At 50.8% G+C, this 15980-nt stretch overlaps 1 protein-coding gene across 7 annotated transcripts; it reads right to left on the bottom strand.

The window, feature by feature from the left end:
• Positions 1–129: 129 nt before the first annotated feature.
• Positions 130–15977, bottom strand: IL27RA (interleukin 27 receptor subunit alpha). Of its 7 annotated transcripts, XM_081092668.1 has the most exons (14): positions 15827–15973; positions 15279–15396; positions 11321–11478; positions 11079–11236; positions 9134–9293; positions 8970–9034; positions 7483–7666; positions 7198–7386; positions 4680–4781; positions 4450–4608; positions 1685–1810; positions 1214–1307; positions 963–1056; positions 130–839 (listed from the first exon to the last, which is right to left on the bottom strand). In XM_081092668.1, the coding sequence occupies exons 1-14, from the start codon at positions 15900–15902 to the stop codon at positions 606–608; spliced, it is 1917 nt and encodes a 638-aa protein (XP_080948794.1). In that variant the 5' UTR covers positions 15903–15973; the 3' UTR covers positions 130–605. The 7 variants fall into 7 exon arrangements, with proteins under 7 accessions (XP_080948794.1, XP_080948792.1, XP_080948798.1 ...); XM_081092666.1 differs by having other exon boundaries at positions 11079–11478; XM_081092672.1 differs by lacking the exon at positions 1214–1307.
• Positions 15978–15980: the final 3 nt, after the last annotated feature.

Genomic DNA, 15980 nt, shown 5'->3' with positions numbered 1-15980 from the left:
TGTTTTGGGCACAGGACCACCTTATCATCTCCTGGTGGGAAATTGAGGGCTTCGTTTGGCTAGAATCAAAAGATTATGAGTCAGTGAATGTATAGGTGCAGCTGCTGTGACAAAAGACCTCAAGCTACAGTAACTATAAAAACGTAAGTTTATTTCTGATCCATGCAGTCACTTGGGGACTCAAGTTCCTTTCATTTTCTTGTCCTCACCTTTCTCTTGGGTCTGGCTGAAGCTACGTTATGGGCATGTTGATGTTTTTCCAGCTCATGGAAAAGGAAAGAGAATATGGAGGAGCTCCATCCAGTCCCAGCTTTGGCACAAGTCATTTCTGCTCACATTCCAAGGGTGAGAACTCCGTGCGTGGCCACACCTAGCAGCAAGGGAGGCTGCGAGTGCACTTGGTTACAGTTCTGGTACAGCAGCAGGACAGATTGGGGGAGGTGGCTGCCACTCTGGATTTCGTACATTCTCCTTTGTTCCCTCAGCCATCCGTACATTCCCTCTAGGGCCAGGCCTTCTCTGTAGGAGTCCTTCGGTCTCACTCAGCTCTTTTCTGCCTGGGTATCCTTAGGCAAGTGGCTCAGCCTCTCTGAGCCTCAGTGTCTTCAGCTGTCAAAGGAGCACCCCGTCTCCTGGCTTGGGGTCATTTCAGGCCAGAACCTGGGGCCTGGGCGCCGTGATCCCAGAAGGCCCAGCTCCTCAGGTGTGGGCAGGAAGTGTTTCTCATACCCAGAATCAAGCCGGGAGGAGGCCTGGGGGGACTCTGTAACTGGTAGCGGCTTCATCTCTTCCACTTCCAGCGTGGGCAAGTCCCCAGGGGGCGGGGCCTGGGGTACCTCCTGGGAAGAGAGGAGGCTGAGATTATGAGCCCCATTTTCCCTCAGTGCTCCCACCCACTCCCCACTGTCCCAGCATCTCCCAACCTCCTGGAGATTCCTGACAAGCCAGTCTTTTTTGCTCACCTCTACGTGGGGCCGGCTGGAATTGCTGTTGGCAGGATCGGGGATGTCCTCCCAGACCCAACGGGGGAGTATCTTGTGCCACAGGTGGAGGCACCTGGCAAGCAGGTAAGAGTCAGGGAAGGGAATCCAGAGAATACCCATGCCCAGGTTGCAGGGTCTAGGAATGTGGGGTGTCCCCTCACCCTGGAAGTTCAGCTGTTGCCCAGCTGCCCTTCCTACTGGGCAGAGACCCACATGTCTGACTGCCTCACCTTCCAGAGTTGGCTAGGCTCACAGCACAGCCCATCAGGAGCAAGCCCCACAGGAAAAGGACACCTGGCAGAACTTTCAACTTTAGGGTGTTATCTGGGGGAGAGGGGCAGAAGAGCAGTTAGACACCAGGAGCAGGGAGAGGTCAGTTAAGGCTCATTGATGTGCCAGGCTTGCGTGAGGGAGGCAGAAAATAAGCAGGGGCAAGGGGTGAGGGAAATCTTGGGGTGGGAGCGGGCTTGTGAACAGAGCAATAATCGGTCAGAGGTCAAGTTGAGGGGTGGGTGACATGGTCAGATATACACATTGCCTGATAACCCACAGCAGTATTTAGCAGAATCAAAATGCATCAGCAATAGTGACCCCCCCCCAAGTCAAAAGGGTTGTCCGGTCATGAAAGCCCAGAGAATCATTCCATATCCCCTTCAGATGAAGCAGGCCCCCTACTACAGCAGTGCCACCCCAGCCCCTACCTGGTAGGTGCAGCCGGAGGCTGGGGCCAGGTGGGCCCTGTCCTGCGATGGTGGATACCATCATCCACAGCTCACAGGGCCCCGAGGGAAGGTCAGGCAAGGTGATTTTCTGGATGCTGCCACTCACTGAAGGACAAACCCAGAAAGGGTGGGAAGGCAGTCAAGTCCTACCCCAGGACCTTTGTATGTGCTTTTTCTCCTGCAACATTCTCCCCCACAGCACAGCTCCCACTTTCAGGTCTTCGCACAAATGTTGCCTCCTCAGGGAGACCTTCCCTCACTCCATCACATGTAAAATTGCACCTCCTTCACAACCCATCGTCCCTGCTTCATACTGAACCCAGCACTTCTCACCATCTGACAGAATGGTTAGATGCTATTTACTTTGTCTATGCTTGTGAGTCCTCCATTAGAAAGTTAGAGTCCCACAAGAGCCATAATCCCAGTACATGGATCAGCCTGACACATAGCAAGCACTAAGAAAATAATACAGGCCCTGACTGGTTTACCTCAGTGGATAGAGCATCGGCCTGCGGACTCAAGGGTCCCAGGTTCGATTCCAGTCAAGGGCATGTACCTTGGTTGTGGGCACGTCCCCAGTGGGGGGTGTGCAGGAGGCAGCTGATTGATGTTTCTCTCTCATCGTTGTTTCTAACTCTCTATCCCTCTCCCTTCCTCTCTGTAAAAAAATCAATAAAATATTTAAAAAAAGAAAATAATATATATTTGAATAAACAAAAGAATAAACGAGTATCATATCCCTTACCTACACAGAACCCAGTGGAGGAAGTCTCCTTAGACCCAGGGTAGACATTTGGACCTCCCTTAGCTATTTCTGTTTACTTTTTTACTAAATTGCTCTTTTTTTGTTTTTAAGTCAAAAGGGGAAGTAGCTTTTTTGTTTGTTATAGAATTATAGGAGACATGAACAGGGATCAAGATATACTGCCAAAGAAAGATGTCCAAACAAAGCCATCAGGTGAAAAAAAGAAAGTTGCAAAACATCACAGTCATAAGATTCATGGGCCAAACTATCTATACTAATGAAAGGGTAATATGCTAATAAGACCAGACATCTTCTGGGAGTCCTTCTGGACAAAGCCATGGTGGCGGGGGCTGAGGCAGAGGTGGTTAGGGGTGATAAGGCCAGCAGGGGAGAGCAGTTAGGGGCCATCAGGCAGGCAGGCAGGCAGAGTGGTTAGGGGCGATCAGGCAGGCAGGCAATCAGACATCCCCCGAGGGGTCCCGGATTGGAAAGGGTGCAGGCTGGGCTGAGGGGCCTCTACACTCCGTGCACAAATTTCATGCACCGGGCCTCTAGTCCTATATAATAAAAGCCTAATATGCAAATCAACTGAACGGTGGAATGACTGGTCACTATGATGCACATTGACCACCAGGGGACAGATGCTCAAAGCAGGAGCTGCCCCCAGCCTGTAGGCCCCAGGCCAGCCAAGGCAGGTGTCAGCAGGGGGCCCCCAATCGCCCGGCCAATCACCCCACAGAGGGAGGCAACCAGCAGTGGCAGTGGGGGACGGGGCTGGCAAACAGGTGGTGTCAGACTGGTCAAGGTGGGTGCCAGTGAGGGGCCCCCCTGATTGCCCCACCGGTCACCCCACAGATCGGCCCTGATCGCTGGCCAGGCCTAGGGACCCTACCCATGCACAAATTTCATGCACTGGGCCTCTAGTAGCCTATAACATGGTCCTCTTTTAATAATAATGACAATATACATGTATGTATATTTAATAATATATATAATTTTTAACCTAATGCTCTATATATCTGTATCTATATCTATATCTATATCATCTATATATCTATATCTATATCTATATCTATATCTATATCTATACTATATCTATATATGTTTGCAAGATACAATTGTGGCAAAGTAATTATGTTAAAAAATAGGCATTATCAATTAGGAACAAATGTGAAGTACTAATGTGTTTAGGAGTGAAATGATACCAAAGACTCTAGGAAAAAAAGTGTGTGTGGGGGGGGGAGGGGTTGTAAATTGAAACAAGATTGGCAAAATGGAGGTAATTACTAAAGCTGGGCGGTGGATACACGAGGATTTGTTGTCTTTTCCCTACTTTTGTATGTGCTTGAAATTTTCTATAATAAAATGGTAAAAATCTTCAAAACACCAACTCCTATGTATGTTAACATACACATAAAAACCCTGGAAGCTGTGTTGTCAGTATCAGTGAAATGATGAAATGCTGATATTCTTGACGATGTGTGTCAGCTTTCGTAACAAGCACAGATAGTTTTTGTAATTAGAAAAAAAGGGTAATACATTTTTAAGAAGGCATTTGTGCACAGAGTAAAAATTTAGCCTATACCCAAAAGTATGAAAAAGAAATAAAAATCATATGTAATCCTACAATACTGTTGGCACTGAGGGAAATTTATCTTCTCATTTCTGCCTCAGCTTTGCTCAATGCTGGTTTATTTTACAAAAATGGAACCATCCCAGAGTTTTGAATCCTTTTATCTTTTTCACTTAATAAAATATGACAGGCATCTTTCAATATCAATAAATATAGATTGGAGTCTTTATTTTTAATGGCCAAATGACAGTCCATTACTTAGAGAGCCACCAGGGTTATTGTCCACTAGGGAACAGATGACATCATGTGTTCTCCCAGGGACTGAGAGGGAACCAAAGGGGCCCATCTGAGGACAAGGGGTGAGGTAAACTGATGGGTGGGCCTTGTGGGGTCTGGGAGCAGGGGGCAGGAGGCAGAAAAGCTCACCATTCATGCAGACGGAAGGCCTGGTCCCACTCTGCGCACACAAGGTGTAGTGGGTGAGATGACCCCGAAGTTGGTGCCTTGGGACCTGTCCCCACGCTAAGGTGAGGGTCCCTGGGGGAGCATCCTGGAGTCTCCAAAGCGCTGGTCCCACTAAAGGTGCTGGGGACGAAGCCAGTGGGTCAAGGTCTGCCAGGGTTCCAGACCCTCCATCTTCCAGCCCCATTGCTTACCTAGTTCCTCTCTGAATGTCCAGACTGAGGGGGCAGGGTACAAGCCCCCAGGAGAGACTGCTGTCACTGTGATCCGGTAGGGGACCCCTTTTTCGAAATTCCCTGTGGAAAAGTGGGGAGGAGCAAAGTCCAGTTTGGATTGGCTTGTCCTCGCCTATGTATTTCCTTCATTTGGGTCTCCAGAAGGACACGCAGAGAACAAGATCTGAGTATAAGTCATTTCTCTGGGAAGTAACCCCAGAAAACACCCAGAGGGCCAGCGGGGAAGAGAAAGAGGGAAAGAAAAGCAGCTGGTAAACTGTGCATCTGCAAACAAGTTCCTGCTGTGGGTAACGGGGGTTCACTCCCGCTGGTGATCTCTGGGAGGCAGCAGAGAGCACGCGCCTGAGACCCAACTCCTTGGAGGAGGGAGCTGGGTATTTATCCACCAACCCTTTATTTGTCAACTAGAGGCCTGGTGCACAAAAATTTGTGCACTAGGGGGGCGGGGGGGTCCCTCAGCCCGGCCTGAGCCCATTTGCAGTCCAGGACCCCTTGGGGGATGTCCACCTGTTGACTTAGGCCCACTCCCCGGGGAATCAGGCCTAAGCTTGCAGTCAGACATCCTTCTGGCAGCCAGGGAGCCCTCGGGGGATGTCCGACTAAAGGCTTAGGCCCCCAAGGGAGCTGTGATGAGGAAGCTGGGGTGACAGAGGAGCCACGCTGTCCCACCCTGCTGCCCTGGGTCGGGTTGCACATGGGACACCCGGACGGTGGCAGGGTGGGCAGGTAGATCGCTGCTGCCCCACCCGGCTGCCCCGGGTCGGGTCACACTCGGGACGCCTACCGCCCCGGGTCGCAGATAGCAGGCCTGGATGGCGGCGGGGCAGGCAGGATGTCGCTGACCCACCCTGCCTGCAGTGTGCAAATTAGCCGCCATCTTTGTTGATGGTTAATTTACATACCATGCTGATTAGCCAATGGGAGGTGTAGCGAAGGTACGGTCAGTTACCATGTCTATTATTAGATAGGATGGTCAGGGCTGCACCTGAAGTGGCTTAACTCCCTGTACTTCCAGCCTTCTACCAGCAGGAAAAAGGTTTCAGGGACCAGAAACTGGCCTCAGGCCAGGAAATGCTGGAGGCTGGGAGATGGTCAAACACTGGGCTAGGATGCGGGCCCTGACACCACCCATCACGGGTAAGTGAGGTTCCTGAAGTCCCTCCTCAAAACCACTGCTGCTGCATGGCCTTTCCAAACTGGGAATGTTCCAGAATTGAGGCTCTTCTTCTTTCGGCCATATATGCTTATGGGCCTCAGGTCTCTCTCCTACATTTCTCACTCAACACCTTCTCAAGCTCTCCCAAGCTCTCAACATGAAGGAAGGCCTCCCCAGTATCAAGCCCCGGCTCAGAGCTCATTGCTGGCCCAAGACTGGAGCATTTGACAGTCTTCTGGACAACTCCACGTGGATAAGCCTCAGATGCAAATATGTCAAATGGGTCCCCAAGATTCTGCTCCAAGACTTCCCCAACCAGAACCTGCCTGCTTCTCTCCCCACCTCAGTCCCCACCTGGTCCAGCCATCTTCATCTCTGGCCTGGACTAGTACAGTTCCTTCTCTCAACTTCCACCTCCCCACCCCTCAACCCAGTATGTTCCTCCCAGCACATCAGCCAGAGGGTGCCTGTGAGCACCTGAGTCAGGGCACCTCCTTCCTCTGTTCAAAATCCTCTGTGTCTCTCACCTCACTGAGACAAAAAAGGTAAAGTCCTCCCTGTGGCCCATATGTCCCTGCACACTCGGCCGATTACCTCCTACTGTCTCCCATGGCCTCCCTGCCTTCACCTCCTCCCACTCTCCCGCTCACTCGTTCCACTCCTGCCACACTGCCCTCCTTACTGACTCTAACACATCAGATACCTCCCTGCCTCACGGCCTTTACACTGTCCACTCCCTCTTGCCTTCTCCTCAGCCGTCCTCATGGCTCCCTTTCTCACCTCCTTTAGGCCTTAGCTCAAATGCCACTTTCCCAGAGAGGCCTTTCCTAACCTTTCTTTCTAAAACGGCGATTCTCCCTCCTTCCCCTGACACTGATTTATTTTGCTCCAATGACATTATAAGTACTTGCTCTTGTTTCATTGTCTGCCTGACCCACAAGAATGTTGCTGAGAGTGATGGCTCAGGGTTTGGCTTCAGGAGCCTGACTATGTCATTTAAATCCTTGTTCTACCACCTACTTGCTGTGAGACCTCAGGCAAGTTGCTTAACCACCCTGGGCCTTCCTTGGCATCTGTAAATCCATCATGGGAATAGCAAAAACCTATTTTATAAGGAAGCTTGAATGATTTAATGCTTATGGTAAATGCCAATAGATGTCAGCTGCCACCACCGTGTACCAGTGTCTAGAATAGATGCCGGCACACAGTGGGTGGTCGATGAATTAATGATACTTAAGCATCACACTCTTTCCTGCATACCCATCCATCAGTCAGCTCTCCAGCAGCTGGGATGGGAGACCAGGTGTAGCGGGGCCTCACCTGGCAACAGAGCGCTGAGGTTCCCAGGGGGAAGCCGGACCCAGTTGAGGTTCTCCAGGGGTGTCCCATCTTGAGTCCAGTCCACCACATGCTCCTGTGGCTCCCCGGGCCCCTGCTGCCAAGTCACCAGCAGGTCTGTGCTCCCAGCAATGCTGCTGACCACCACACCACGGGGGGCAGAGTCTGAACCTAAAGGGCAGGGGGAAGAAGTCTCAGCTGCCCATTCAGGAGGCCCCCTCCTGGCACTTCCAGGGCACTGAGTGGAGGACATTCACAGCCTCTTACCCAAGCAGACCAGAGAAAGGTTGGTGAGATGCTCCCAGCTTGTGGCATTGACGACGGACACTGCAACCCACTCTGCTTGGGTTGGGATGGAGGAGCTACAGCAGGGCGTCTCCTGGAGGATCACGTCCTGACCTTTAGCCTGGAACCAGACTCTATAGCTCACCTGCACACAGTGCCCGGGGGCCTGTGCGATACAGGAAAGAAGGGGTTAATATCTCCCATTTAGCAGATACCTACTGGGTGTCTCAGTGAAGGTCACCTGACACACCCTTAGTGAAAGATTTTTGTTTGCTCCACTTTACAGATGAGGAAACTGAGTCTCAGAGGGGCTTAACAGTAGAGGTGGGATTAGAATACAGTTCCAGCCCGGCTGGCATGGCTCAGTGGTTGAGCACTGACCTATGAACCAGGAGGTCATGGTTAGATTTCCGGTCAGGGCACATGCCCAATTGCAGGCTCCAACCCCAGTAGCGTGCATGTATGAAGCAGCTAATCAATGATTCTCTCTCATCATTGATGTTTCTATCTCTCTAGCCCTTTCCCTTCCTCTCTCTCTAAAAAAGTAAATAAAAACATATTTGGGGGCCCTAACCGGTTTGGCTCAGTGGATAGAGTGTCGGCCTGTGGACTGAAGGGTCCCAGGTTCGATTCCGGTCAAGGGCATGTACCTTGGTTGCTGGCACATACCAGTAGAGAGTGTGCAGCAGGCAACTGATCGGTGTTTCTCTCTCATCGATGTTTCTAACTCTCTATCCCTCTCCCTTCTTCTCTGTAAAAAGTCAAGAAAATATACTTAAAAAAAACATATTTGGAGGAAAAAGAAGAGTAAATGCTCAATACATTTTTGTTGTTGTTGTTAATCCTCTCCCAAGGATATTTTTCCATTGATTTTTTTCATGGAGAGTAGAAGGGAGCGGGGAGGGAAGGAGAAAGAAATATCTATGTGAGAGAGACACATCCATTGGTTGCTTCTGGCACATGCTGACACTCTAACCACTGAGCACCGCTGGCCAGAATTCAATACATATTTTCTAAAAAGAAGATAGGGCCTTGATGTTTTGTGCTTTGCTATATTTACTGTGAGCCAGGGCCTAGCAATCCCTGGAAAATAGTAGGCACTGAGCAGATTTGGATGCATGAGGACCGTTGTACCCATGTGTGTTGCCTCATAATGTCCTTTTGACATTAGCATCCGAGCCCTTAGCACACTGCTATATTTTGTGGAGCTAAGCCTAGTCTTGCTTCCAAACCTTTGTTCTGTCTTCCTGTCTAGAACACATGCTCCCATTTTCAAGTCTCAGCTCAGAGGTCCCAGGTGATGGAGGCATGTTCTGGGCCCAACCTGTGCCAGGACGTCTCTGATCATCACCCTCCTTTAAGCCTTGAAGCAAACTCATGAGGGCAGGAACCTCTGTCTTGTTGACATCATTGTTATTTGGGGGTTTCCTGACACATGCTGAGACATATAACGGGTCCCCACAACTCACCTTCCACAGAAGCAGGGATTTCTGTCCATCTTGTGTCCCACAGAGGTTCCCCGATATCCAGACATCTTTTGGATGAGGGAGGGGCACAAATGAAAGGGGCATGAATAGACAGACTTCCAGGAGTGGGGACAAAGGTGCCGGGGGGTAAGCCAGGAGACTCTCACCAGAGGGCAGTGTCTGGAAGGGCAGAATAGGGCTCCACTCGCCCCACAGGTCCTCTTCTGTCTCCATTCGGCAGCGGCCAGACACCTCGTAGCCAGTGGCTAGTTCTAGGTCCTGGATCTCAATGGGGGTCAGAGGTATGGATTTCAGTTCTGGTTCCAGCTGGGGAGAGAAGGACAGAGCAATGAGGCGGAGGGCTGAGTAGACAGTAATTGATCTTATATATTATCAGGGTGGCCAACTATCCTGCTTTGCCTGGGACCGAGAGGGTTCCCAAGACGTTGGACTTTTGTTTGAAACTTCGGTCCTTCCCGGGCTGGTGTGGCTCAGTTGGCTGGGCATTGTCCTGTGTACGGAAAGGTTGCAGGCTTGATTCTGGTCAGGGCACCGGCCCTGGTTGCAGGGGCTCGATCCTTGGTAGGGGCCATGCAGGAGGTAACTAACTGATAGATGTTATACTCTCACATCGATCTCTTTCTCCTTCTCCCTTCATCTCTCTCTCCAAATCAATAAACGATTCTTTAAAAAAAGTTGGGCCCCATGTGCCAGGTATAGCAATAGGTGGTAAATTCTATTATTACCCCCATCTTACAGGTTAGGAGAAGTGAGGTTCGGAGAGAGGGAGCAACTTGCCCGAGGTCACAGAGCTGGCAAGTGCTGGAGCTGAGCCTCGTACCCAGGCAGTCAGATTCCAAAGTCTGCATTGCCCTGAATTGTATGAATAATCAAAGTGACAGCTCTGCTCTACACTGTGTTTTGCATCAAAAGCTGAGGCTGAGACAGTTGTTTACCCCTAATATCCATTCTTCCTCGCTTCCTTTGGAAATACAACCTCCTAGTAGTAGTTGGAAGCATGGCTATGAAGAATAAAGACTACATTTCCCAGCCTCCTTTTCAGTGAGGCGAGACCACATGACTATGTTCTGGCCAATGAGATATGAACAGAAATGACATGCATCTTCTGGGGTGTGCTCTTATAGTGCATGGATGGGTCCCCCAACTCCTTCTGGACTCCATGGTCCTGGGGTTGTTTTCCACTTTCTTCCCATGTGGGCTTGGGAAAATTGCTTAAGTTCTCTGAGGTTCAGCTTCCCCAACTATAAAATAAAGATCTTAAAAGTATCTGCTATGTAGGAAGGTTGGAAGTTCTTATCAATATAATCTATGCTGGCCCAGCTGGTGTGGCAGTGTGGCTCTGTGGTTGAATGTTAACCTATGAACCAGGAGGTCACAGTTCAATAAAAATATTTTTAAAATTTAAAAAAAAACAACAAAAAACCCATGCTACTTGCTTAGCCTCGGACCTGATGCTCAGCATGTCGGCTGCTTTTATTAATTCTTTCAAAAATATATATATATATATTTTCTTATTTCAGAGAGGAAGGGAGAGGGAGAGAGAGATAGAAACATCAATGATGAGAGAGAATCATTGATCAGCTGCCTCCTGCACACCCGCTACTGGGGATCGAGCCCACAACCCGGGCATGTGTCCTGACTGGGAATTGAACTGGAACCTCCTGGTTCATAGGTCAACGCTCAACCCCTGAGCCATGTTCAACCACTGAGCCATGCCAGCTGGGCTATTAATTCTTTTTGAGTGATTACTGAGAACCAGGCACTGGTCTTCATCTGTAAAATGATGCTAAGTGCCCTTGTTCTTATTTTAAGGTTAACATAGGCTACTTGAGTACTTTCATTCATTCATAAAGATGCTACAAGAAGTTTATTTTTTCTCAGAAATTCCAAGTGGAATTTGGATTGAGACTGCATGGAATTTATAGATGGGGGGGGGGTAATTTTTTTAGTTGAAGAAAATACACGTACAGGTCTTTTGTGGGATGCAGACAGACTCAGGAGCAGGGGAGAAATGTGCTCTGGGCTTGGTCTCTGATTTGGGGCTAACGCCCTGAATATGCTACGGTTGGGGGAAAGCACTTAGACACTCACCAGGGTCCAGGCCGTCTGCTGGCATCTTCGGTAGTGGAACTGGCAGACCAGTACCTTATGGGGTGGCCATGCAGGTGGGGACCATTGGACAGAGGCCTCCAGGGGATCATCCTCTGAAAAGTCCACGTCAGGGCCCAGTTGCGGGGCTTCTGGCTTCACTGAGGAGGGGAAGACAGGGTGCACTGAGTTGGGCTTCAGGACCACCCACCCCTTAGACAGCAACCCGCCCTCCTGCCTGTTACTTTGAGTCTCCAGGTTCACGAAGACTGGGGGCCAGAGAGGCTGGCCCCCCACGGCCGCCCAGACAAGGAGTTCATCAGATGTGGTGAACTGTTCCCGGGGGATGGTCACCCAGCTCTGCCCAGTAGGCACTGCCACAGTCCAGGTTCTGTTGGAATGACTGTGAGAAGAGATGGGGGAGGAGGGGGAGGTGTACATAGGGCTGGGCCCAAGCCATACCAACAACTGCTCTGTTTGGGTTCAAATCCCAGCTCTCCTATTTTGGAGTTGTGTGACCTTGACAAGCAACTTAACTTCTCCCTGCCTCAGTTTCCTTATCTATAAAATGAGGGCACCTGCTGAAAGGGCTGATAGAGGAGGGGAACCTCTGTGATAACAAGTGGAATTCGTTTAGAACACCATTTGGGTGCATAATACATGTTATGTGAACATTGGTTATTGTATTTATTGAGCACCTACTACACACACACACACACACACACACACACACACACATTCACACTAGAGGCCTGGTGCACAAAATTCATGCACTGGGGTGGGGGGGGTGTTCTCAGCCTGGCCTGCGCCCTCTCACAGTCCGAGAACCCTCAGGGGATGTCCCTCAGTCAGACATCCTTAGCACTGCCACAGAAGCGGGAGAGGCTCCCGTCACCGCCTCTGTGCTCACCAGCCATAAGCCTGGCTTCTGGCACACTGACCACCAGGGGGCAGCTTCTGCGTTGAGCATCTGCCCCCTGGTGGTCAGTGTGCATCATAGCAACTGGTCGTTCTCCTGTTTGGTCGGTTTGCATATTAACCTTTTATTATATAGGATATGCACACTTATGTCTATGCAACTATTCAGTGAGCAAATATTTATTGTGCCAGGCCCTGTTGTAGAAATAGGATAGGACTATGATCAAAGCAGGCAAGAGCCTGCTCTTGGAGCTGGTTTTCCAGTGGGGTTGGCAGATGAGAAACGAATATATAATTGATGGAGGTATGAGCGATATAAAGAATAATCCAGCAGGGTGAAGAGGATGCAGTATGGTGACAGGGTGAGGACTGACTGCTATTTTGGGGAGGGTAGTCAGAAAAGATCTCTCAGACGAGGAGACATTTGAATAAATGCCTGAAGGTGGGGTGGAGCTATGCAGTACCTGGGGAAGAATATTTTAGAAAGAGAGAATGGCCAGTGCAAAGGCCCTGGGGTCAACTGCATGGTGTGTTTGAGGGAGAGTAACCAGGAGGCCCATGTGGCTGGAGTGGAGTGAGTGGGAGGGCGGGGTGGTGAGGACAGGAAGGTGACAAGGTGATTGTGCAGGTCCTGGTGGGCCACAAGGAGGGCTGGCTTTTATCCTGAGTGAGGTAGGAGCTCTGAAAGGCTGTGAGCAGAGGAGGAAGATGCCCTGACTCTGATGTTCACAGGTGTCCTCTGGAGGTTATGGCAGAGAAGAGACTGCAGGGTTGAGGGTGGAAACCACAGCTCAGGGAGGAGGTGACTGCACCTCTAAGCCAGCAATGATGGGAGCTGAGGCTGGTTGGGTGCTGAGGGAGTGGGGGAAGCCAGATTCTGAATAACATTGAAGGTGGGGTGGGCAAGGCTTGCTCATAGATCAGATGTGGGTGAGAAAGAGGAACTGAGGAAGTTCCCAAGCATTGGATTTCAAAGGCTCAAAACAAGGCCTTCACGAAAACAACAAAAACACACGTGTTGGGGAAGATGTGGAGAAACTGGAGTCCTCCTACATTACTGGTGGGAACATCAAAGGTTGCGGCTGCCCTGGCCAGTGTTTTCAGTGGTTAGAGCAGTGATGGCGAACCTTTTGAGCTCGGCGTGTCAGCATTTTGAAAAACCCTAACTTAACTCTGGTGCCGTGTCACATATAGAAATTTTTTGATATTTGCAACCATAGTAAAACAAAGACTTATATTTTTGATATTTATTTTATATATTTAAATGTCATTTAACAAAGAAAAATCAACCAAAAAAATGAGTTCTCGTGTCACCTCTGACACGCATGTCATAGGTTCACCATCACTGGGTTAGAGCATTGGCCCAAGCACTAAACCAGTGGTTCTCAACCTTGGCTGCACATTAGAATCACCTGGGAATCTTTTTTAAAATCCTGATTTCTGAGCCTCATCCTCCGGAAATTCAGTTTCTTTGTTACTAATGTTGTGGCCCCACCCCATAACAAAGAAACAGAATTTCAGGAGGATGAGGCCCAGAAATCAGGATTTTAAAGAAATTCCCAGGTGATTCTAATGTGCAGCCAAGGTTGAGAACCACTGCACTAAAGGGTCTCGGGTTTGACTCTCAGTTAAGGGCATGTGCCTGGGTTGCAGGTTCAATCCCCGGTCTCGGATGAGGTGTGTGAGGGAGGCAACCAATCGTATGTCTCTCTCACATAGATGTTTCTCTCTCTCCCCCTCCCTCCCTCCCTTCCTGTCTCTCTAAAACACAATGGAAAAAATATCCTCAGGTGAGGATTAACAAGAACAAAAAAGTTAGAGAATTGCCATCTGGTTCAACAATTCCACTCCTATCCATATACCCAGAGAATGGAGAACAGGGACTCCATAACTGTACACACATGTCCATAGTAGCACTAGTCACAATCACCAAAAGGTGGAAGCACCCCAAATGTCCATCAACACAGGGATGGATGACTAAAATGTGGCCCATCCATACCAGGGAATAAAGAGGAAGGAAGCTCTGATATTGCTACAAGGTGATGAACCCTGAAAAGACTATGCTCAGAGAAAGAAGCCAGACACGGAAGACACCTTGTGGACGAGCCCATTGATATGAAATGTCCAGAACCCGCAAACCCACAGAGATAGAAAGCAGACTGGTGGCTGCCAGTTCCTGGAGGGGGATGGGGAGGGACTGCTAATGGGAATGGAACTTCCTTTGGGGGTGACGGAAATGTGTGGGAACTAGATAGAGATGGTGGTAGCACAACCTTGTGAACACACCAAAGCCACGGAATTGTTCACTTTAAAATGGTAAATTTTATGTTCTTTGAATTTCACCTCATTACAAAAAGGGAAGAACTTTCTCTGACTCCCCCAACCTCTACCAATGAAAACTAGGCCCCACTTCTGGAGAGAGGTGGTGGTGATGTTTACACAGCAAGGTGAATGTACTTAATGCCACGGACCTGTACACTTAAATATGGTTGAGAAAAAAAGGATAACTTTTCTATGTGTATTTTACCACCATTATAAAAACAAAGCCCTGGCCTTGTGAGTCTCAGCTGGCTCATCCCATGCACAAAAGGTTGCTGGTTGGATTCCTGGTGAGGGCACATACCCGGGTTTCAGGCTTGATCCCCAGTTTGGGGGCGGGGGTGCAGGAGGCAGCCTATCGGTGTTCTGGTCTCACATTGATTTTTTTTTATCTCTCTTCCTCTTCCTCTTCCTCTCTCTCTAATAATCCATTTTAAAAATCTTTAAAAAACAAAAAAAGCAAAAAGCAGCTCCTTTCCCTCTCTGCGCACTTAACCAAACCTGAAATGACTGTGAGTTTCCAGGAGCGAGTCATCATGAAGGCAGGTGAGGCCCCTGGGCCGGGGGGACCAGGCTGGCTGTCGGTCTCTCTCACTGCTGCCCCCCAGCACCCGGCCCAATGGTCTCTGCATCAGCTCAGAGGCCTTAAGCGGCCCCCCAGCACCTAAACAGCTTATCATCGCTCAGCACCTTCTCTGCCAGGCGCCCCCCTCATGGGGCCCTCAGAGCCAGCCCTGGGAGGCAGGTGTCCTTCATGATGGCCGTTTGATAGAGGAGCAGAGGGGTCTCAGAGAGGGAAAGGGGCCGGTTGGGGTCCTGCAGCCAGGAAAGGGGGGGACCTGGATGTACTGAGAGCTGGGGAGGGCTGGGGGCACGACTCCTGGGTCCTCTCACCTGGAGAATGCGGGGACCTGAGCGGCCACCCCTCCAGAGTCTCAGTGTCCCCAAGCCACCCCCTGTACTCACTACTTCTGGCTCTGCAGGTGCAGCGTGGAGGGTGCTCCCAGGTCCCCAAGAGGCTCCCAGGAGCAGTTCAGGTCGCCTAAGGGCCCGACACCATAGCACCGCAGGGGCCCCGGGCTGCCTGGAAGAGGGCGAGGGTCCAGGGAAGGGAGGGGTCAATCCCCCGCCTCCTCACTGCCCAGAACCCGACCGCCCCCAAGTTCTGATCATCCTGGAGGGTTATGGGGTCCCTTTCGCAAGTGAGCAGCAGGGCGGGGGCGCTGGGCACCTCCACCCAGGCTTTGGGCATAACTCCTCCCCCCTCTACCACCACATCCCGTTACCACCCCAAGAGCTCCCACCCCAACCCCCACCCCCACCCCGGGGCTGACTTCCACCCCCTGCCTCGCGCTCCCCACTCCTTTCTGCGCCCTGTCCCTGCCCAGGGAGGAGCAGAGTGGGGTCCGGACCTCTGTCATTCATCCACGAACTTGGCGTTCGCCCTGGAGATTTCGCGCTGTAAGGCTGAGCGCGCGGTAGAGCGCCCCGCGCGAGCTCGGCCCAGAACTCACCCTGGACACTTGTCCGCGGGGACAGCAGCAACAGCAGAGGCAGCAGCCGGCAGGGCGCGCCCCAGGCCCCCCTCATGGCGGCCCCTGCGCCTCCGGGTCCCCCAGGGCCCTACCGGGCCTCCGGCCGCGTTGCTCTCCGAGTCCAGCGCCCCAG

This window comes from Myotis nattereri (assembly GCF_964212035.1).
Source record: "Myotis nattereri genome assembly, chromosome: 5".
NCBI lineage: Eukaryota > Metazoa > Chordata > Mammalia > Chiroptera > Vespertilionidae > Myotis > Myotis nattereri.
This window is presented reverse-complemented; position numbering and strand designations above follow the sequence as displayed.